The sequence below is a fragment of the Mastigoproctus giganteus genome, chromosome 5, assembly GCF_048544385.1.
Source record: "Mastigoproctus giganteus isolate SK-2022 chromosome 5, ASM4854438v1, whole genome shotgun sequence".
NCBI classification, from domain to species: domain Eukaryota; kingdom Metazoa; phylum Arthropoda; class Arachnida; order Uropygi; family Thelyphonidae; genus Mastigoproctus; species Mastigoproctus giganteus.
In genome coordinates this window covers 98,237,021-98,261,795 of record NC_143579.1, presented here as the reverse complement: position 1 = coordinate 98,261,795, position 24,775 = coordinate 98,237,021, and the positions used below count along the sequence as shown (strand labels likewise).

The 24,775-nt window shown below is 35.1% G+C and overlaps 1 protein-coding gene across 1 annotated transcript in view; it reads right to left on the bottom strand.

Moving 5' to 3' along the window:
- Positions 1–2,104: 2,104 nt before the first annotated feature.
- Positions 2,105–24,775, bottom strand: part of LOC150085579 (acid sphingomyelinase-like phosphodiesterase 3b) — a 121,927-nt gene continuing 99,256 nt past the window's right edge. Inside the window, exons 6-7 of the mRNA XM_090374121.1 lie at positions 15,436–15,647; positions 2,105–3,095 (exon numbers count right to left, since the gene is read on the bottom strand). Coding sequence (XP_090230247.1) covers positions 2,577–3,095; positions 15,436–15,647 — 731 coding nt within the window. The 3' untranslated portion in view covers positions 2,105–2,576. The remainder of the gene's footprint in view (positions 3,096–15,435; positions 15,648–24,775) is intronic.

Genomic DNA, 24,775 nt, shown 5'->3' with positions numbered 1-24,775 from the left:
CCAAGTCCAGCTATTATTGAATGGAGCTCCAACAGACAGACTCATTTTAAATACCTTGGTAATTGGCTAAACGTTGATCTAAAAGCAGAAATAAAAGCAAGAATAGAGGTTGTGAGAAATGCCTTTACAAAATACAGAACAATGCTGTGTCACAAAGCTCTAGATCTATCAATCAGACTGAAATTCAGTAGGTCTTATGTGTGGTCCATACTATTATACGGAGTTGAAACTTGGATGCTGAAAACATCGAGCATGAACAAAATAGAGGCCTTTGAAATGTGGATCCACAGACACATGCTAAAAATATCTTGGATAGACAGAATCACCAACATTGAAGTCTCGAAAAGAGCAAGAAGAAAATGTGAATTGTTGAGCTTAGTGAAGAAAAAGAAAACTGCCTACCTGGGGCACATCCTTAGAAATGTGAAATCTAAATTGCTTCAAGTAATAATAGAGGGGAAACTAGATAGAAAGAGAGGAGTAGGGAGGAGGAAACTTTCTTGGCTGAAAAACATCTGCAACTGGACTCGCAGATCAGCTGAGGATTTTTTTAATCTCACCCAAGACAGAGAGAAGTACGGCGTGGTGATGTGGCTAATATTAATACTAATTTATCTCTAAATTAGTATTAACCACATGGTGCAAGAAAGCCTATGACTTGTGCTGCACGAGCAAAAAAAAAAACTCCACAAATAAAACAATGATAAAAAAAAACCCCGCAAATAAAATAATGATTAAAAAAAACCCACAAATAAAACAATGATAAAAAAAATAATAATAATAATTAATAAAAGAATGTGGGTATACACTAGGTCAAACAGGTATGCAAGCAATAAATGCACATAAAATGCAGTTACTGAGGAGGTGGAGCAATCAGAAATACATGTGTATTTTTGATTTCTCCTTTTTGTTTCTTTTGTACTTGATATATATACTGCTTTTTTAAAGGAGTTGAAAGTAATCATCAGTAATAACAGCTTAACTGATAAGAGTTGCCATCACGATTAGTAAACCAATGAGACAACGACATAGATATGTGAGACTTTTTGGTTGTGAAACTGATCAATTGCATATAAGCTAGAGGTAAAGTTTTCAAAGCTGCTTTGATAGACCTAAAGTATACTTCAGCACAATAACTAAACTTTCAATGAATACTGATGACTATTAAATGGCTACCACAGTTCTGATAAATTTAAAATAAAGCACAGTTTTAAACATTCATGGAAATTAAGTTTCTTTGATTTTAAAAAAATAAGGTAAACACACATTCTAATAAGAATGTGGTATTATGCTGTTTCTAATTCATAGCTTAGGTAGGTGGGATAATAATATTCCTTGTGGTCACATAAGGACAAACATCAATAAGGCTGCTTTTGTCTTATATTACATTGACATCATATACCACAATAAATTAAAATAAAATTTATTCCAATGGGCAAACAAAATTATCTTATTATACAATAGCTGCACTGCAATGATATAAATAGATAAAGCATCATTGGCCTGTTTAGCTATGAAATTGATTACTAATAGCATAGTACTAATAATAGAATAGCAATTGCTTGAAAAACAGTACTCACCTTGAATAAATCTGCAGTGGTATATTGAGAAGAGATGGTTAGTATTTAGGTTGAATTGTTAGCTAAGAAACTAAGGGGGGAAATGAAGAAAAACGAAAAGAAAAAAAAAAAAAAAAAAAAAGAAATAATTAAATTTCCCACGTGTCAAAAAGTGCATCACAAGAGTATAAACTTAAACCTTTAAAACAACACGCGTTCTCTGGCCATTCAATTGCCAACTGAAGACGTTATTATTTAATGAAAGTCCTTCGTAATGACTATTGGCCTCATCGTATTATTTTATTCAAGCTTTCAAATTACTTCTTCCCTCTTCAATGACAACCAAGGATCGGATGTGTACACTTCTACCTCCTTGCACTTATTTTAAATTCAGTTTTTCTTCATTTCCCCCCTTAGTTTCTTAGCTAACAATTCAACCTAAATACTAACCATCTCTTCTCAATATACCACTGCAGATTTATTCAAGGTGAGTACCATTTTTTAAGCAATTGCTATTCTATTATTAGTCCACCAATACGGCATTATAAGATTTCTAATTTTTTATATTAGCATAGTACTAGTAACATAGCTAATTAACTTGAGTGTTTGATTGGCATAATTTTATATACCTGTGCACAGTTTTATCCAATATAGTTAAAGCAGGTAAACTTTTTTCAGTCAGAGGGAGGGGCGGAAAATGCACAAGCTTCTTATTTATAACCTATTTGTTTTACTTTATCACAGCTTGCAGCTCTGGAACCAATTACTATTACAAGATAAAACTGTTCAAAATATTTAATTTCAACATTTAGATAAGAATAGTTATAATTTTTTTATATTCTTATTTACCACTTCGAAACCAGAAGTACAATCTGAGGATAACATGATTAATCACATAAATTTAAGTACAGGAACTTTTTAATAACATTATATACCCAACATTCTTACTCTTTTTAAAAGTTTTGTGCATTCACAAAAAGTGACCATTTTGTTATTTTTTATTATTATATTTTTTTTTTATGGAAAATGTGCATATCGAGGTCCTCTCATTAGACGAGATCGTTTTTGATGAGCAACAATTGCCACTATTGCAACTGCAAGTATCACTGCTACAGAGCCAATTAAAGCATTCAGGATAACAGGTGCATTATTTGAATCCTGAATCTTTCTATCAGTGGTATCTCTGTCTCCATCTTCCATTTCTGCCTTCCAAATCATGTTCTTTGACATCTCACTGGGAGTGGAATACAAACAGGTTTTATATCTAGACTGCTCAACATATCCAATAGAACACAAATGAAATTGCCTGCATGAATTGTTACATGGACCACTATCCTTGGCCACTGTAGTATAATTATAATACTTCTCAAAGAGGGAGGAATGTGCTTGTACTTTTTCATAGACTTCAACTAAAGATTCAGTTGTGGCATTAGACACATTGTAAGTTTTTGTAAAGGTATACAATAATTCCCAGGTTGCATTTCCTGGATTGTATAATGAATCAAGTTGACCAGGTCCATCATGTGAATCGTTTTCCTATATAAATAAAAGTAAGTAATTAAAAACTAGAATCCAATATTAAAAATTAATATAGTACTAATTATTAATACTATATTAATATAGTAATTATCAGGTTCCCAATGATTCTGAATGGATATAACTGGACAACAAGTGGACTAAATAACAAAATAAATATACCAAGTGTCTTTAGACACTGACACCAGACTTCTAAAACTGATACCAGATGGTGACCTTAAAATAGTAGGAACACCAATGACAAAATACAGCAGGGGAAGGTACTTTCCTCTACTGCAAATACTTCATTATTACTATTAAACACACTGAATTAGAAAAACGTAGGGATTTCGTACACATCAGTTCTTTGGAAATTTACATTGCTATTTGCATTATGTTATTTTGATTTGAGTACAGAAGGAATTTACAGGTTATTTTACATAGATAGAAACTGTTTATATTTACATTATACAGGGTGTCTCAAAAATACACAGCATAACTTCAGAAATGAGTTCCTCATATGTAGACAATAAAAATATTTTATATCAACACACAACTGTATATACAGATTTTATATACATACTCTTATATATATACACTGTAGTCTTTCTGTACATTTGATTGTGTGTGTCCTGATAAGAAGGGTGGCTCCTAGACATAAGCCCATCTCCACCTTTTACTCCTGTAAAATCTCAGAACGTCTGCAAAACAGGCCTGAAAAAGAGTGTTATTTCAGGCCATTTCGCCACCAGGGATTAACCAACACCTGAAATCAACCATTCTCGGAGTGTGCTGTAATGCACAAATCCCGCATCTACCGGAAGTAGTGCTATACTGGTAGGTGCCAACAATCCTGCCCCCAAGGCTGCCCAAACTTGGAGGCCAGGGGAAAAAAAAATAAAAAAAATTTCCAACTAAGAACAATGTATACTTGTTGAGACAAAAGCAACATTATACAAATATTTACATGTAAATAGCAAATACATACACTTAGAATGACATTAACTTAACAATAACACTTAGAAACATTAACCTGTTTCTACACCCAAAAGAGAAAGTGCAATACTATTGACATAAAGCTTCCAGGTCTGAGGCTCCCAAGCCCAGATGCAATCAAGCAAAACTCCCAACATACACTGCCAGTTCATTTTCTGATAGGTTCCTTATAATTGATCTCTTAGAGAACACTGCAGCAGCAAAAACCTGCAATGCCTGAAAATTAGACACTCCGTTCACAAACTCCTGCACGTTGTTTTCAGCTAGATCGAGAATCAGTTCGAAAAGACGACGCCTCTCAACATTATAAAATGGGCAACGAAACTGTATGCAGCCAAGTTTCCGCCTCACCACAAGAACACCACAGATCTGGCTCCAGGCCCCATGAACATAATTTGTCTCAAAAGGACCCATGTCCTGTCAGCACATAGTTGGTGAACATTGAAGGACAAAACCATGACGAAACTGTTTTAGAAGTAGCAAAGTCCGCAGCAGGAATAATATTCCTAGTTATTACTCCCACCTACGACGAAATCCACCGATTCCTCCAAATCTCTATTAGTTCATTCCAGATTCTAAGTTTCTCCTCCTTAACACTGGCATCCAGGTTGATGGAAATGTCCAAATAATTAGCAGGGATTTCCTTTCTCATAGCATATAACATTCCATGATATGCAATGTAGAGATCAAGAGGAATAGATCCAGCAATTACCTGTAGCGCAGCCGTAGATACTGTCCTCGGGGCATGCAATAGGGCCAACAACATAGATCTTTGTAAATGACATGAGTTTGTTTTTTATTTTTACTTTAATCACTGATCCCGACCACACACCAGCTGCATAAGCAACATTGGCAGGAAGATAGTTTTGTAATACAGTGACATCGTTCGTTTGTTAAGTCCCCATTCTTTTTTGGAGATTCTAATCACCGAAGACGTGAATTTCTTGATTTTATCATTGAGGTGTGATACGTGCAAATGGAATCCCAACCTATCATCCAGAATAACTCCTAAGTATTTAGTGCTAGACACAAAAGGAATTTGTCTTCCATTTAACAATACTCTGGGCGGACGGTTATAATCAAAATGTTTTTTAAACACCATGAAGTTAGTTTTCTTAGATGAAATTTTTAATTTGTTTAAGGAGGCCCACTCAGAAAGGTCTTCCAGAACATCTCGTATTCTCTGCTCCAACATCAATCTAGACCCACCAGGAACTCCAACAACCAGGTCATCCGCGTACGCCACCTGCAGGCATCTTGAGGCACTAGGCCTATTCAGCCACTGATCCAAAACTGTGTTCCAAAATATAGGACCCAAAACAGATCCCTGCGGGCACCTCGACTGATATATTTTCCAAACGTCAGATGTTTTGCACAGACCCTCACCTGCCTATCACAGAAGTAAGAACGAATTACTCCATATATGTATCTGTCACATTGAGACATTCTTAAGGATGTTAACACACTCTCCCACCACACAGAATCAAAAGCACCCTCAAAGTCCACAAACACAACCAAGACATACTTCTCAGGAGAGGATTTTTTGTAATTGATTAATGTCAAAATAGCTTCTTCAGTTGAGTGACCCTGTTTAAAACCAAATTGACAATCCGAGGTAACATGACCTTCATTCAGCATATCAACAATTCGAGGAGCCAGCAACCTTTCAAACAACTTGCCAAGATTAGCCAAAAGAGAAATAGGTCTGTATGATCGAGGATCCCCCTTAGGCTTACCAGGCTTATGCAGGATCTTAAGCAGAGCAATCTTCCAAGATCTCGGAAACTTTCTCTCGATGACATTTGTTATACATTTTTAACAATATATGCGGACAAAGGTCAAAAAATTTTATCAAAAAGTCATCACAGGGTACTGACAGAATCTGGTGGTTTTCCATTCCGACCATATACTCAAATAAGGAGCAAGCGGATATGCAATTTATGTACAGTTTGGCTGACGGCAGTGCTATGGAGGCTCGTTGTTTGTATCACGAAAGGTTCCCAGAACGAAGATGTCCAGACAGGAAAACATTTGAAGGTATCTATCACCGCTTTTGTGAACATGGGACCTTTACACCTTGTGCTGCCGATAGAGGATGACCAAGATATACAACTCCTGAAGTAGAGGGGTGGACCAACTGCCTGGCCTCCACGCTCACTGATTTAAACCCACTAGATTTCTTTTTGTGAGGCCATTTAAAGTCATTGGTGTATTCGACTCCAGTAGCTGATGTGGAAACGCTCAGCAATCAAATTGTGGCAGGTTGTGAGACAATACGAAACATGCCAGGAATTTGGCATCGTCTTCGCAAATCCATGAGACGTCAATGTGAGCCCTGTATTCAGGCAGAAGGTGGACATTTTGAACAATTACTATAAGGTGATGTGAACATTTAAGTGTCATAGACAGACCTTCAAAACTCGGAAACCAAGCATTTCCGGAACTATGTTGTTATAAAATATTTTTATTGTCTACATATGAGGACCTCATTCCTGAAGTTGCGCCGTGTATTTTTGAGACACCCTTTTTTTTTATTATATATAATGTAATATATATTACATGTTATTATTGTACATCATTATTTACTGATATAAATTAAGGTCAGGCTTTTATGACAATTCTGGTGATTTGATCCAAATTTGACCCCGGATTTAGCATCTGTAGGCTTTATTATCTTTGAACTTATTTGGATCAATGCATAAGGCGTTGAAACTCTGTGGGTATCATCCTGAGTGGGAGGTATGGTACTGGTTCTGCTTGTTTCTATTTCTTTTTTTGGCAAGTGTTATAATATCTTCCAAGGATGGGGAATCCACTCCACTGAGTTAGCAGCTTAGTGGACAAGTGTTTATTGAGAACAGCATGCTTCCAGGAAGTTATATCTGAATTGACTTGAAGAATAGATATAAAGTGGTAGGCAAGTTCTCTCCAAAATTGTTTAACTACCACAAAATTCAATATTCTATTGTGAGAAATTTGTTATGACAACAGGTATAGAGGACCACATTTCAGAGGCATATAAAGGTATAGGTTTGAGATATCTCTCAATGTATTGGAAAATCAGTTTAATATTGTGGCAGCCTTTGTCTTCTTCTTGGTCTTTAGGAAGTTTCCTTTGAAATTTAGATCTTAATCTGACATTAGCCATAGGTATGTGAGATGAAACTTTCCAAATTCTCTCACCATTAACAATAACTTGGATGTCATTCTTGAGCTTCCTCTTTGTGATTTTCACGTGGACTGACTTACTATAGTTTAGTTGGGGTAGATAGTCAGTTAGTTTTCAAACTATACACAGGTTTCATTATTAATTGCATGAATCTATTTAGGATCTTTTGATATAATCATCAGTATAGGAGCTGAAATTTGGATTTATTGCAAGGGATGGTTCTAGAACTGCAAAATTGTGGTTGATATCACCCCACCAAGTCGCACACTCCTCACTGCACAGATAGGTTTCTGGTGAGATCAATTTGCTCCAAGATGCTGACTATTTGATTTAATGCCTTGAAGCATTCCTTTAACCCTTCAACAGCTGCACATTTGCTGTCACACGATCCAGCACGTCATCCCTTAAGATGCTACATTTTTTAAAACCTTCTATTAGCAAGAAATAATTCAAAATTGTTCATATTTTGATGTTACCCTACATTTCAGTGTATTATGGACAAAACTATGAACAATATATTTTTGGATTTAAAATGTATATTTTTAAATAATTTTTTAAAATAACACCATTTGGGCATGCAATTTTTTGTTTTTCGGTCATACTCATTTGTCTCTTTGGGTGTGGCATAATTTGTTGCTGAGTGGGAAAAAGTTGCACTCTGCTAAGATTAGCAAAGAGCAGCAATTGTGAAAACGAAACTAACACATTCTTCATAATTGGCCCTGGGGTTGTTTACACTGGCACTTTTCGTTTTCACTTGAGAAAACAACTGTCACATTTTTCAGTATGGATACTCTTTGTTTATGAGCAATTCGAGCTGTTCCTAAACATATGAATAGCACAATGCCAGAACTGGGTACAGAGACCCCATTAATTTTAAATTCATATTTTTAATGATTGGTTTAACGAAAATGTTATTTTATTTGTTTATGGTCAAATGTTTTCATTGACAAAATAATTAATGATGCAGATTAAAAGTAAACAATAATTGAGGAATATGAAAATTGTTATTCATCACTCGACACATTCCCCTCCCCCCTTTTTTGTCAAAAAAATGGTTGCCATTGCCGATGCTGTATAAGCATTCTTGCAATGGATGCAAGAATGCTTATACAGCATCAGGAAAAAAAATAATAATAAATAAATAAAAACACTTCCCATTTCACCTATCCATTCTGTCCACACATTTGTCTAGTTCTTCCTTGAATTTAGTTAAGCTGTCAACTTCCACAACAACAGATGAAAGTTTGTCCGGCAATCAACTACTGGCCGGCTAAAAGCAAATTTCCACACATATATTCTGCAACTATCTTTCCTCAGTTTGAATTTATGTCCCTTCAAGTGCATAATCTGAGCAAGAGGAAGAATCTCATCAGCACTGAGCTTGCCCAAACCATTCAATGTTGCAGAACTGAACCCTTTCTTGGTAAGAGCTCCTTTTGTTCCCCTCACCAATCTTGTTGCCCTTCTCTGCACTCATTCCAGCAGCTCTACATTGTTCCTAAAATGAGGCCTCCAGACCTGTATGCAATACTCAAGATGTGGCCTGACCAGGGCCTTATACAAAAGGATAACCACCTCCTTATCCCTGCTAGCAAAATTCCTGTATATCATTGACAAAACCCCATGAGCTGTCCTGGCAGTCTGTTTGTAAAATCCCCCCCCCCCAGATCTTTTTCATTCTCAACTAACCCTGAGTGTAGTACCACACAGTTGATATACTACCCTGGGGTTACTGCTACCCATATACAGTATCCTGCATTTGTCAATGTTAAACTTCAGTTTCCACTTCTCGGCCCATCTCCCTAAATTTTCTAGATCCTGGTTCAGTAGCATACTGTCATTAACAACCTGCCAACCTCTGTATCATCTGCAAACTTGGGCTAATAATATAATGTCCAATAATAAGGTCCTATGGTAACAGAATAAGGGAATGTCCAATTGAGTCTATCATTCAGGGGCTTTTCGTGCTGTGAAAAGGATATGCAGATGTGAATCTGGGGGTCTGTGGTGCAGGTCTATATCAAGGGTGTCCAATTCCTGGACAACCTGTAGTCAAGTTACATTATGATTCACACTGCTTACAGTGTAACATTTCTGCCAAGGTCAATGCTGTCTCCTGCTGTATGGCCTCTTTCAAATCACTAAGAATACATGCATTGTCATAGTACAGCTTGTTTTCGAATTACTGGTAGATTAATGGTAACAATTCATAAGCCAAAAATTATATGGTGCATAGCTGGGAACCCTCTGGATTTAAGGTAGAACTCCATCTTTCTGTGTACTTCTCCACTTAGTGGTGGTAACAGATTGTTGCTCCTCTTTAAAAAAAAAAAAAAGTGGGCTATGTTAAATGTGAAATGTTGCAAATTACTGCTTATTTTTGTAAAAGAATTTGCCCATGGTCTAAATATGTTGCATGACATATGTAGAAGATGGAATGTGGGGAAACAGCATTGTTCTCTGTAACATGTGACAACAGCACAGCATTTCACTGTATTTGTGTTGTGTGAAGGTAATTAATAATGTCTTTCAGTAAAATACCAAAGAAATATTTATGAAAATTTTCCAAAGTCATAAATTCAAGGTTTTCCACATTTAAAATCTGGAAAAGGTAACAACACATTTGTTTTGTGGGTGCAATTTTTAAATTTCAAGTGGTTGAAAATGCAAGATCACACATTTGCAAAAAAATAAGCATAAGGACAATGCGCACCATATAGAAAGGAATGCAGAAATAAATGCAGTATTTCACTGTGATGATGATGATGGTGCCAAATATTAAGTTTCACTGTTTATCAAAGAACATGACATATAATCCTCCTCTGCTTCAACTCAGAGGAGGATTATGTATGCCATTAAACATATTTCTGGCACATTGTTCAGAAATATGTTTAATGGACATTAACTATTATATAGAAAGAAGTGTTGCTAAAAGGAAAGATAGGTTTTAAATGGTTTCAATTAATGCATGCTACCGTAAAAAAAATTTAAGCATGTAAGCACACACTGAAGAATAATTACACTGGTAGATTAATGGTATAAACCTCTGATAATTCTATTTAAAAAAGAGGTTAGAAGTAGTCACCATATAAGCAATCTTCAGAATTAACTGAAAAGTACAGCAAGTGATCGCCAATATGTGCTTCATGTCCAAATCCAGTTCACGATTCAAAAGTGGTTTTTAAATATGACAAATTAATGAACTCTTCTGGCTTGAATAATGCAATTTACTTATTGTGCTAACATTCAAAAATTCCAATATAGCTCTTCAATCCAATGGATCTCACATATCCATAAGCTGAGGTCATTACTCTTAGATACATTGAAAAATGTGTTAGATGTGTAGTACCACAGAAATTTAATGTAGTGTAAGAAATTACATTTCTTACACTACACTACATTAAATAAGAAATTACATTTCTTACACATCACATTAAATCTTCCACTTCTGAAGTAGATTACTAAATTAGACAGAATCACATAAGTGCTGTTGTAGCACAAATTTCATCAGCTGGCATTTTCAAATTCGAAATGTGGAGAAGTTTCCATTAAAGATAAAGTAAAAGATGAAACAAAAACAAAACAGATAAAACAGCCATTTTGCAGAATTGTCAATCTGTGTGAGAATCTAACAAGAAGCTATTATAAAAGAAGGAAGAACTGATGTACAATAGTCTTTGTTGGGAAGCTGACAAATTAATCAAGGAAAAAATTTGCCAAAAATTAACCAATTTTATTTAAGTCCAAACTCAAATAAAATTATTCAAGTTTCACTTACCGTGAAACAAATAATTTTAAGTGAGGACACATGAAATCGTTAATAACAGTGTGAAAAAGAGCCTGAACTTTAAAATTCAGAGGAAGCATACCTTGTTATCCAGAAAATGCTGCCATCTGTTTTCAGGGATTTCTTAAGTACAGTAGTGGCAAGGAGTTATATATAACACATCAAACCAGATTCAATTCTTCAAGATATCAAAGCTTCACCCTTCTGTTTGGTGAATATCATTTTGGAATGACTGTGGGGTACTATCACCTTGTAAATAAACTGACAAAAAATGGGAACCACAGTCACTTCAAATTATGCCAGAGATAATACCTTTGGGATATCAAAGATAATACCTATATCCATAATATACATACTTTACCTGAACTAAAGGAAAGTAACTTGGAATTCAGTGCCAGTAGCCTGCCCACCACATTCAGGGTGTCATCATGATGAAAGAATACTGTGAAAAGAATATGCAAAAAATGGGCAACCCTTTTTGATGCCTCATGCCAAATTAATAAAATAGTTTAACTTACTGCTGGTGGCAACCAATAATTTGTCTAGAAACGTTTCTTCTGAGGGTGCACAATTTCACATAATACATTTCATGTAAAAACACAGCTTTCAATGAAACACCCATTGTACTCATTTAATCTTTAAGACAGTTTCTCACATAATTATATATTTAATGAGCAAATAAATGATAAATGGTTATAAATCATGCATTTCAATTTAGCAGTGTACAATTCATTTTTTAAGTATATTTATTATTCTCACTAGAATTAAAAATTAAAATTTTTACTGTAAAACATGGAATCCATTAATGTCAGCCAAAGCCTCATCAATGCCAATAACTGCCATTACTCTAAGCCAAGATTGGCCAAGCTTAATAAACTTCTGCAAGTTAATCCTTAAAGCTTTGGGTGCTTCATTTTGTGGAAGGTCATAAATGGAAGTTTTAATTGTGTAGATCACACATCTGAATGAATGCAGACAATATTCCAAAAAAAATTAATATGAACTGAATAATAATGAAAGGATATAGGTTAGAAGGAAAACATTACTTACTGAAATAACAGATTGCAGCCCCTAAATTAATACTTAAAGAATTTCTGCCAGCTTCAATATTCTACACACAAGATTCTGGAGAAAGTGAAACAAAGGAAAATTGCATCCATACCATTCAACATCTTGAACCTGCAAAACAGCTAACCAACTCTAGATTTCCACTGGCAATTAGAATTCTGGAAATGGTTAAACTGTACACCACTGTTTGCATGCTACATTTTGTTCTCTGCTGAGGTACATTTCACTCATGGAGTCAACAATAACAGATAAGTGATATATACTCAAATTTATAGGCTTATGAGAATAAATTTGGAACAGTGGAAAGTAAATTCCAATTGAATTTCTCTGTAGATGTGTGGTGTAGTGTAATAGTGTGCTTGGTGATCAGCTTCTTGGGTCAAACTTCCTGCAATGTCTGACAGGTGAGATATATATATATATATATACACACGCCAAATTTTTGCAAAATTAACTGTTGCTCTCCTTATAAAATCTTTCTCTACAAACATGATTACTCCCTCACCCCCATGGAAATAGCACATGGTTCTTGAATGAATGGTTCCCTGGCCAATGGATTGAGAAAAGCAGTAATGCTGAACTGACCATTGTGTTTACCAGATTGTAATCCCCTCAAATTACTACATGATGTAGCCCAGTGGTCAGGAGCGTGCATAGCATGCGTTCCTTGAGTGGCCCACGGTTCAAGCCCCTGACTACTAAATACGATAAATATGTGTATTGACGATTTATTGTAAGCTCTACTGACTTGGTTGTCATGCTGGAGTATAAACAGAAAATTTATTTATTTATTTTTATAAGGGATCATGTAAAAAACGTGGTGCATGAAAGCAAAGTAAACACAAAAGATGAACTACTTCAGAGAAGTTTTGATACTGCGACACAATAACACTGCTGCTGTCCTCCATAAGTTACAAATTTCATAATCAAACAAACAAGGGTCATCCAAGCTGAAGACAGATATTCTGAGCAATTACTGCAGATGAAACTGCAAATTATATAGGGGGGGGATGCAAAAGTAGGTATACAGTTGTGAGTCTGAGAAATTAAATCTTTAAATATTTATTATATATCTTTTATTATTTTGCATTCCTCATTTATGAATTTTTTTATATTTTTTAATGTTTTTTCCAGATAATTATGGCTGGTAATTTAACCAATGACCAACAAAAGTAAATAATCAAACAATACTAGAAGACATAGAATGCTGAAAAGGTTCGACAGAAATGGGGTGAAGAATTTGATACAGCACCACCAAGTAGGTTAACAAACTATAGAATAAGTGATAAATTTGATCAGACTGGGTCCATCTGTAATATGCCAAAGAGTGTTTGACCAGTCAGTGTTACTACCCCTGAAAATGAAATGTTAGTTGCTGTGGCATTTACTCAAAACCCACGAAAATCAAAAAAAGAGAGCTTCTAGTTAGTTAGGCATTCCCCACAGATCTTTGGGTCGTCTGATGCAACGTTTAGGTTTGCAAATGTATCGGCCAAGATTAATTCATGGATTATTAGAGGATGATCCGGATTGCCATTTACAATTCTGCGAGGTAGTTTTGAATGAAGAAAGACAAGGTGATGGCATCATTCGAAAAATTTGTTGGTCCAACAAAGCAAATTTTAAACTGTCAGGCGCTGTTAATAGGCACAACGGTGTCTATTATTCAACAGAAAACTCCCATGTAACAATTGAAACAGTTGAATCAACCTGGGGTTACAGTTTGGGTGGGCCTTTCACGTAAAGGGGTCATTGGACCTATCTTTTCCAGTACAGCTGTAAACCAACCTGTATCTTAACATGCTGAAGGACACTACTACAGCATGCTAATGAGGACTTCTTTTTTCAGAGAGATGGGACTCCTCCCCACTATGCTGTAACCGTGCATTTTGACCAAGAATTCTCCCATAGGTGGCAGGTCGATGATGGCCAGTTGAATGGCCACCACGATCACCAGACCTCACCCCTTCTTCTTGTGGGGCGTTATCAAAGATAAAGTATTTTCAAGAAAACCACGCACTGTTGATGACATGATTCTATTCATAAGAGGAGTACGCCAAGAAACATAACAATAAAGACCTCTGTGCCAAAGTGTGCTTGAATGTAGAAGCTAGAGTACAGGAATGTGTAAATGATGAAGGCAAACAATTTAAGCACTCAAGAGACTACTTAATTGCAATTTGTGTCATCCTTATTGTGACTTATTAAGCTATTGTAATAATAATAATGTAATAATCATAACTTTGTAATCATAATGCAATTATTTTTCACTTTGTTCAATGTGATGTAATTTTTTTCTCAATAAAAATGTTTCTTCAGATATTACATTTCAAATACTCACACATCTCAGTATCCACTACAAATAGGAGGACCCACATCCTATATTCTTAAGCGTATCATAAATATATAAATAAATAAAATACAATAGAGTGTATAATGAGATAACTATAATAATTATGGGATAGGGACAATGCACACAAAGTTACAGCAAATAGGCAATGGTGTCCTATAATTCTACTTGCAGCTTGATTCAGCTCCAAGCAGAAATCTAAGTTGAAAGAGGTATGCACGCGTAATACTCTGGTTTGATGAGTTTAATGATCTTGTACACTTGAAAATGAAAGACTAATACTTTCATTCATTTTAATATAATTTTTTTTTTTTTTTTTTTTTTTATTATCTAAATTAATGTTTAATTTCATTGAAAATAACAGGTATAAAAACCAGAAATTTTTAAATTTTAGAGTTTTTCTTTAAAAAAAAAAAATACATTTAATAAGCATTGCAACCATTAGTAAAAGGTCAACCACTGGTATACTCCTAGCATAATTAAAAAAAAAAAAAACTTTTTTCAGAAATAAAGAAAATTTGGGGTCTGTCATACTAAGTGCCACCACTTCTGGGCTAAACATTAATTGTAGTTTCCATTAAGATGGTACTGTCTGGGGATTTTTAACAACCTAGTTCAAAAAGTCTTAACTTTTAGAGTTATAAGTTCTTGACTTGACAAGTAATTGCAAGTACGGTCAGCATAAAACACAGCCTGCTCAGCCCAAGAAATTACTGAAATATGTTCTTTGGGATTTTTCATTCACTGAGGCTTGTATTTCCTGATGAGATGAGTTTCTGATGGACATATTGTTGATATTTTATTTTATTTTGTTATTTAATTTTTTGATATTATATTTTTCAAAATTTCACTCCATTAGAAAGCACTAGCTACAAAGGAGAGAATGTCTCAGTAACCTTTGTATACTTTTACTACATATATTTTTCCTTTGTATACATATTTTTTAGCATACATATTTTCATTTACAGAGTGATAAGAATACACTTACCTTATTTGTAAGCATGTCATCTGAGTAGAGACTATTTGCCAATGTTAAATTGAGAAAGTACTGTTGGTAATCTAGAAGTGATCCATCAATACGATTATAATGCATCAGTCTTATTGCAGGGTTAACTGGTACACTTAGACCTTTCACTGGTGGCCATTTACTGTGCCAAGGGGTAATAGCTGGAGCTAACAATGCAGAACTCACTATATCACCTGTTTATGAGAAATCAAACATAGTTCAATAATACTTTCTTTTATAAGAACAAGAACTGAAACATACACTACTGTTTGAAGAAAATAAGACTTTATTATCCTATCTGTGGCTAGCAGGATTTAAACCTCTTAGTTAATGCAATGGTCTTAACCAGCAGAACAAACTGCTTTAACCAAGGTTGCTTTGGTATTGCACTGATTTTAAACAAATAACAAGTCCAAAATGTTAATCTGCCATTTATTTAAAAGCTGTTGCTGAGTGCTGCAGGACCTCACTATCATTGGAAGTAATTCAATAAGTAAAAATTGTGGTTAAGGCTAAATTTGTTTTACTGAGAGCATTAATACCATTGCATTAATGGTATTAATGCAATGAGAGCATTAATACTACTGCTAACCCAATACATATGTAAATTTACATTTTGGGTATGTGGGCTCTGGGAAGTATACACATAAGCCTACATTTTGTATGTGAAGGCACTGGAGAGTACATACAAAAACTTATATTTTGCGTGTGTGTGAGTTTTGGGAAATGCATTGTGTGTTTTCCAAGATCATTTCATATATGATTTGAATAAGGTGTTCATTAATGTTTTAAAATATTCTGGTATATGCCACCATCACTTATTTGTGTTTCCAGCTAATAGCAGACACCGTTTTAAATAGATGGGAGCATAAAAACGACTTTGAAAAATCAAAGGATATCATGCCTGTTGGTTCATTTGTTTGGAGATTTATTAGGCACATCGGCATCTGTGGCCATAGTGCACCAGCCTGTTGGTTATTGCGTGAACCCCTAGCATTGTTGCTGTTATGGGCATTTCATCAGGCATACATTTAAAATTTTTTCCACTGATTGCAATATATTATTTAGGTATATAAAAAAAACAGCCAAGATTTTGTGGAATTGAGTTTAATAATTGATGAAACTGAAATGAAAGATGAATAAACAGATATAGAAATTACTAAACACACACACACACACACACACACTACAATTCCAATTTTTTTTTTTTTTTTTTCAAATATTTTTTGAATTTTAAAAAAATTGATTTAATTTTTGGCTATAACTTCACTCCAATGATGGGCAATCAATTCAAAATAAAGAAAAAATAATATTTAAAAGCATATTCATCATCATCATCATCATCAGCCATTTTCAATCCACTGCAGGATGAAGGCCTCTCCAGCAACTTTCCAGTTCCTTCTGTTTTGAGCACTGGCCATCCATTTACTACCCACAAACTCATGAATTTCATCTATCCATCTCCGCCTTTGTCTTCCAGGTTTTCTTCTAGCTCCTCTTGGATACCATTCTGTTATTTTCTTAGTCCATCTGTCATCATGTCTTCGAGCTATGTGTCCTGCCCAGGACCATTTTAGTTCTTTAGTTTTGATAAGAATGTCCTTTACTTGAGTTTGTTGCCTAATCCATGTGTTTCTCTTCTTATCTAACAGTCTGATTCCCATTCATATCTAACAATATGATTCGTTCCATTCTTCGTTGTGTAGTTCTCAGCTTCTCTTCCATTCTTTTGGTGAGTGCCCAAGTTTCACTTCCATAAGTCATGGTGGGGAGTATACATTGGTTCATTATTTTACGTTTCAGACAAACTGGGATATTGCTCTTCAGTATGTGACTATATTTCCTGAATGCTATCCATCCAAAATTTATTCTTCTCTTGACTTCCAGCCATTTATCATTATTACAGCTAATGACTTGTCCCAGATAAGTATATGACTCCACCTTTTCAATTACTGCTCCTTCAATCTTTATTTCCCTTTCTGTGGCATACTTGTTCATCATTACTTTTGTTTTAGCCATATTCATCTTTAGTCCAAAATCCTTACTAGCTGTGCATAACTGATTAAGATTTTCCTCTAATTCGTTGGGATCGTGGCTAATGACCACAATGTCATCTGCAAATCGTAAATGGTTTAGGTACTCTCCGTTCACATTGACTCCTTTCTGCGACCAGTCTAATCTTCTGAAAGCTTCCTCAAGGGCAGCAGTAAACAGCTTCGGAGATATTGTGTCTCCTTGTCGAACTCCTTTCTCAATTTTAAATTTCCTACTGTCTTTGTCTAGTCTAATAAAGGAGGTAGCACTCTCATATATTTTCTTCAAAATCATAATATATGGGGTATCAATGCCTTGTCTTTCCAGTGCCCGAAACATTGCCTTATGCTGTATGGAGTCAAATGCCTTTTCATAATCCACAAATGCCAGGCATAATGGTGTTTTATATTCATTTGCTTTCTCCATTAGCTGTGATATTACATGAAGGTGATCCATAGTTGAGAATCCTGTCCTAAAGCCAGCTTGCTCTTTCGGTTGATTCTCATCAAGTATTCTGTCTAATCTGTTAGTAATGACCCTTGTGAACAACTTGTAGATGTGGGATAGCAAGCTAATTGGTCTATAATTTCCAATTTCTGATTTATCTCCTTTCTTATGCAGCAAAACTATGATGGCATTATTCCACTGCTTAGGTGTCACACCTTTTCTAATGCACTTTGTGAAGAGCCTTGCCAGTTTTTGTGTTACGTCTCTTCCTCCCAATTTTAACAACTCTACAGTAACTTCATCTTCCCCCGGGGCTTTCTGATTCTTCATTTTCTTCAATGCATGTTCTACCTCATCAGGAAGAATATTGGGTATGTCGTATGTGTTGCTACTTTGCAATCCATCTTCCCCACTGCTGGCATCATTCCCCTGCTCCTTGTATAATTCTCTATAATAGTCTTCTGCTATTTGAATTATGCCTTCTCTGCTGTTTATAAGTACACCATCGCTATTCTTCAGTTTCAGTATCATTTGTCTTTCTGTATTACTGCTCATGGCTGCTGATTTAAATCCTTTGTTTTCCCTTAATGCTTGTTCTACTTTTCTTGTGTTAAATCTTCTTATGTCCTCTCTGAGTCTCTTTCTAATGGCTTTGCATAACTCAGTATACTCAATTTTCTCCCTGTCAGTGTTTTTCTTGCTCTTCATTTGTCGTCTTCGGTTCATCATGACAAGTGTTTCTTGACTAATTTTTTCTTCTTTGGATTTCTTTTTCCCTATAGGTTTCTTGGGCTTTATCACTTTCAAAAAGTTGTAATATTCCTCGTCGATATCTTGGTCCTCAGCAGTCTGCAGAAGCTCATACTTGTTCTTAAGTTCCAGTACATACTGCTTTTTCTCCTCTTCTGTTATCTCAAAGACCTTTGTATTATTTACTCGGGTCAGTTTTTTCCTTTCCTTTCCTACATCTATATCAAGTGTACATCTTACCATTCTGTGATCACTTCCAACATTTACCTTATTCAGGACAGTAACATCATTCACAATATATCTTCTGTTAGTGAGGATGAAGTCGATTTCATTAGTAGTTAATCCATTTGGACTCTTCCATGTCCACTTTCTGTTCACCCTTTTCTTGAAAAAAGTGTTCATTACTGACAATCCTTGAGATTCTGCAAATTCCACAAGTCTTTCACCTCTTTCATTTCTTTCACCAATTCTAAAATTTCCTATTGTTCCCCTTTCTGCGCTGTTTTGTCTTTTTCCAACCTTAGCATTGAAGTCTCCCATAATAATAGTGTAGTGGGTTTTCTGCTCGTCTAGAAGACTCTCCATTTCTGTATACATTTCTTCAACCTCTTCATCATCATGGCTCGATGTTGGTGCATAAATCATTATAATCTTTAGCTTGTATCTCTTAGAAATCTTGAGTATTAGTCTTGACACTCTTGGTGATGTACTTTTGAATTCCAAAATGTTGTTTTTAAAAAATTTATGGACCAGAAACCCAACTCCACCTTCACTTCTTTCACTGTTTCCATTGGTGTACAGCAGATTTCCACTTGGTAAACTTATAAGTGATTCATTTCTTCTTCTTGTTTCAGCCAAACCGATGATATTCCAATTCACATTTTCCAATTCCTTTTCCAGCTCTAATATCCTGTCTTCACCGATGAGTGTTCTTACATTATAACAGGCCAAGTTCATTTTCCGTGCATATTACAAAGCATATTACAAAGCATTATTTAAAAGCATATTACAAAGTTTTAATTTTTAGAAAATTTCAAAAAGTTTCATGAAGGAAGTAAATTCACTATGGGCAAACTCACTTAAGAAAAGGTTAAATCCTGTGGTTAAATTTATACTACATATATTTATATATAGAATAATAAAATAATGCTATTATACCATTATAAATGTGAAAATTCTTAACAAATAGGTTTCATTAAACTTGTATATAATACAAGCTACATTTGTATATAATAAAAATTCCATTTCTATCATGATTATTTATTTAAAATTTATCTATGCTAAAATCTCAAGAAAAATCACGATACAGTGTTAATATAATAATTTTTATAGCCATCTGCGATGCATTATAAAGCTTCTTGGAAAATCGTGTTATAACTCGGAAATCATAAAATAGATAAGGCTGTTTTGGCTTTTTTTTTTTATAATCAAAAGTAGGAGGCTTTCTTGTTCTCTTTTGTATCTTTGTAGCAAGCAGGATTTAACCTACAATATAATTTGGAAAGGATATATATATATATCCCCATAGCATATTTGGTTTATGTGATGGGGTCCAGCAAGAATCCTGAAATGTCACCTGCTAACAAATTAATGTGTATTGAGCTTGTATTATATAAAAGTTTAATAAAAACCTATTTGTTATCATGGAGATGCAATTCTCTTCTGCACATTAAGAAAATCTAATACATGTGTCAAAAAAAAAAAGTTCTCTGCTTTAAATAATGCAGATTAAGCAAATATCTTTCCAGTGAGTGTCAAAGAGGATACAAATCTGAAAATTACATTTTCTGTGCTGCAGATAGTGAATCTATTGAACATAAAGCAATTTATAACGTCTGTATTTGAAAATGCCTGATGATAAAAAACGTGATCAATTGTGAACAGTAAGTGCCTTAAGTCATGACAGTTGTAAAATTCCCTTGTCCGAATTATTCCCTTGTTCGAATTATTCCCTTCCCCTCTCCTGAGTTTGATATTTACAATTTAAATAATTGTCCATGAGCAAAAATGGCAACTTTGTTGAAAGTTTGACCCTGACAACTTAAATAATTGTAAATGCATACTGTGGCCTTTTAATCTGTAACATCCCATAACGTTCCATTTCAGTCCCCCCTTTCCTTCCTATCTTTGATATCAATTATCTACATAATAATTTGCTTATGTCCCTCAGTCTGGAATGCACTTTGAACTTGAATAACTCAAAAGACTAATCAAGCTTTTGACCTGATTCCTCTTGTAAAAGGTTTCATTTATAGTAAAATTGAGAGAAAAAAAAATAAGTAAATAAAAAATCCAAAGAATTAATTTATCTCCCAGTGAAACTAACTTGCCATTTACTTTAAAAAGAAGACAATTTCTTAGCTTTTGTCATCACAACCAACAAATCTCAGGGTCAAACTTTCAACAAAGTTGGCATTTTTGCTCATGGACAAGTTTACATAGCAATTTCTAGATTTAGATAATTTTTGGGCAATAACTGTAATTTTTTAAAGGACAAAATAGTCATACATGTAAAAAATTATCAAATTGCATTTTTACACGAGTCCACCCCACTGACACCTTAGCTAACAGCGAAGGGAGCCAGGAAAAGGTTTTTGTAATTACTTCGATATTAATCTGTACTTCTTTGAAACAGTTTGGGCAAAATATTTGCCACAATTATTCTAGTTTGGCTATATTCTGACGGATCTACAAGGATGACGGGGAGTGAGCTGAAAGTTGCATATGGCTTGTTTGTTTTATTTAGTTGTTGGAGCATCGGCTTCTGTGGCCATAATGCACCTCCCAAGGATTTTGCAGTACTGTGATCCAAGCCCGAGGCGGGATTCAAACCTGCGACCTTTGGGTTGCCAGGCAGGCACTTTACCCACCCGGCTAGCCCGGTCGCTACATATGGCAAATGCATATATTGTGGCCATTTTAATCGTTAATGCATATAACATATTACTAGCAGCACTGCAAATTTTGTTAATTTGATCAGTTTTTCATACAATTAAACTTGGAAACAAGATTTTAAACAGAAAATTAAGAATGGAAAGACACATTAACTTTGCTTTAATTCTCATGCCATTAATGACAAGAAATTGAATGTGCTTTCATATGTTACTGATTTGCAGCTGGAGCTTTTGTCCAAAAATCAAATATACTGCTAAACTTAGCAAATTGTAGATTGCCAATTACAGAAAATATTTTACTAAGGATGGCAAATAATTTCTTTTGTGCTGTTTGCAAAAAGAATGTTCCATGCAGGAAAAAATTCCAGGTCAACCAATGTGAAGACAACATCACACATTGTGGTCAAAAAGAAAGAAAAAGCAGGGAAAAATTGCCAGATCAGTCACTTTTAATTGAGTCGTGTATGTCAAGAGATGAGAAAACTGACTTTTAAAAGTACATGTATCTCACCTTGGCAAGCAGCAATATCCCTTTCAATAAGTTAAACAAACTAGTTTTCAAATAATATTTTTAAAAAATTGGATAAATAAAAAAAAAAATAATAAAAACCATTCTAAATGAATTTACCTAGAGGCATAATTATCTTAATACAATTTATGATGATATTATTCATGAAATTTTATAAGTATTGAAGAAAAGTGCATCTGGTGCCTGCCAATGAAATGGCAGATGCTTATTGGCCATTATATTGTGCATTTGATATGTGGGAAACTTTTTCTGCATTTATTTGCTTCAAAGGTTCTCAAAAATGTGGATCACTCAACAATTGCAAGATTACAACAATCCTTTACAGTTATTATGACCCAACTGAGAACTGATCCCTGGTGAAAACATTTGCATTTCTGTTAGTGACACTGCTCTGAATACAATAAAAGTGCATTATAGGTTTTCTATCCTAATCAGATTCACCCAAGGCTTACAAAAGCTTGATCCTCAAGCTTCTGTAAAACTCAGAATTTTGGCAAAGTTTCTTAAAGTTATTTCTTGGGTAAAAAGATCTTTGTAAAATCCCCTATAACATATAACACATAGCTATTTACAGAAATATGCAATATAGCCTCCCTCTTCAACCACCTCATATTTTGAGGAGGTGGAGAATATGGTCATGTGCAACATTGTTTTATGCAACTATTGGTGTTGCTAAAGCAATTCTTTCCAATTTTTTTCTAAGAAAATATTAGCTGTTCGTCGAGACTCGGTTCTCTTGGTTACCTAAATTCTGTAACAAAACAGTCTCGATGAACAGCTAAGATGAGTGGTGCAACTGAAGAGGTAGAGAAAGTTCATTTAGAAATTACATCCAGCGCTGGATACATAGAAGAGAAAATAAAAAATGAATTTCATATTTAAAAAAAAAAAAAAAAAAAAAAAAAACTTTGGATTTCTAGCATTAGCATAGGCATACAGTGCAAGAAAGCAAGCTTATGCAGCATCAGCCAGAAAAAAAAAAACCCTCCCATTTCACCCCTCCATTCATTCCAAATGCCTGTCCAGCTCAGCCTTAAATTTATTTTGGCTATCAACTTCCACAACAAAAGATGGAAGTCTGTTCCACCAACCAACCACCCGCTGGCTAAAGGCAAATTAACACACATCTACTCTACAACTGTCTTTCTTCAATTTGAATCTATGGCCCCTCAGGTTCTTAATTTGAGCAAGAATCCCATCAGCATTCAGCTTGCTCAACCCATTCAATGGCTTGACACCTCAATCAGATCACCTCACAGGTGCCTACTCTCCAAGTGCTGCAATTTGCAGAACTTAAGCCTTTCTTGGTAAGAGCACCCCTTTGTTCCCCCTCACCAATCTTGTTTCCCTTGTACACATTCTAGCAACTCTAACATCCTTCCTAAAATGAGGCCTCCAGACCTGTACACATTGCCTTGTACAATGGAATAATCACCTCCCTGTCCCTGATAGCAAAATTCCTATATATCATTGACAAGGCTCCATGACCTGCCCTGGCAGCCCATCTGCACTGCTCAGCAAACTTCATATTTGACTGCACAATTACCCCCAGTTCTTTTTCACTTTCCACTTCCCTGAGTGTAGTACCACACAGTTGGTATGTTTCTCTTGCATTATTACTACCCATATGCAGTACTTTGCATTTTTCAATGTTAAACTTCAGTTGCCACTTCTCAGCCCATTTGCCCAACTTATCTAGATCCAGTTGGAGTAGCAGACTGTCTTAACTGTTGTTAACAACCCTGCCAACCTTTGTATCATCTGCAAACTTGGACAGTAATCCTGATATACCTTCATCAATATCACTGATGAATACACAAAACAACAATGGGCCCAGCACTGAACCCTAGGGAACTCCACTAATAACATTTGTCCACAAAGAGCAGTGTCCATTTTCTTCTCTGCCATATGTCTCATTATTTCATCTGACATCCATTTAGGCCTAAACCTTGAACAATATTTCTTAGTTGGTATGTAAAGCCTAGTAGTTTCCAAGATAAGTTTTTTGAATGCTTCCCATTTTAAATTTGCTGTTGGTAACATCATCAGTTGGTCCCACCGTATAGAATTTAAATACTGTCTGAGACCATCGTAGTTGCCTTTAAGAAAGCAAAAACCCTTCCCTTTACCCCCCGATGGGAGTTACCTCTTTGAGTAAATCCCACTTCAGCACACTGTGCTCACTGCCACCTAGTTGTTCCTTTATCTTCAGATTCTTAATGCACGAAGAATCACTACTGATAATTAGATCAAGGGTATTACTCCCTCTAGTTGCCTCTCAAACATGCTGATGTAGAAAACAAGCATCCAATAAATCCCCAAAAGCCTTTCTAGTGTGTGAGTGACCAACCCACAATTTCCAGTCAATATCTGGGAAATTAAAATCCCCCATTATAAGATTCTCTGATTTACTGGCCCACTCTATTTCCCTGTAAAGTTTCTTATTATACACATCAGAGTCATTAGGCCTATAGCACACTCAAAATTCACTACTCTCAATTTTGATCTCTCAATGCTTATGTCACACCAAACTGGCTCGACACTGCACTGTCCAGCGATGATGACTGGCTTCACTTCCTTGAATTTTATGTGTTTCTTAACTAATAGCGTAACCCTTCCTATCCTTTCTGTACACATTGTACTGCCCAAATTCCAGTTCTGCATTCCT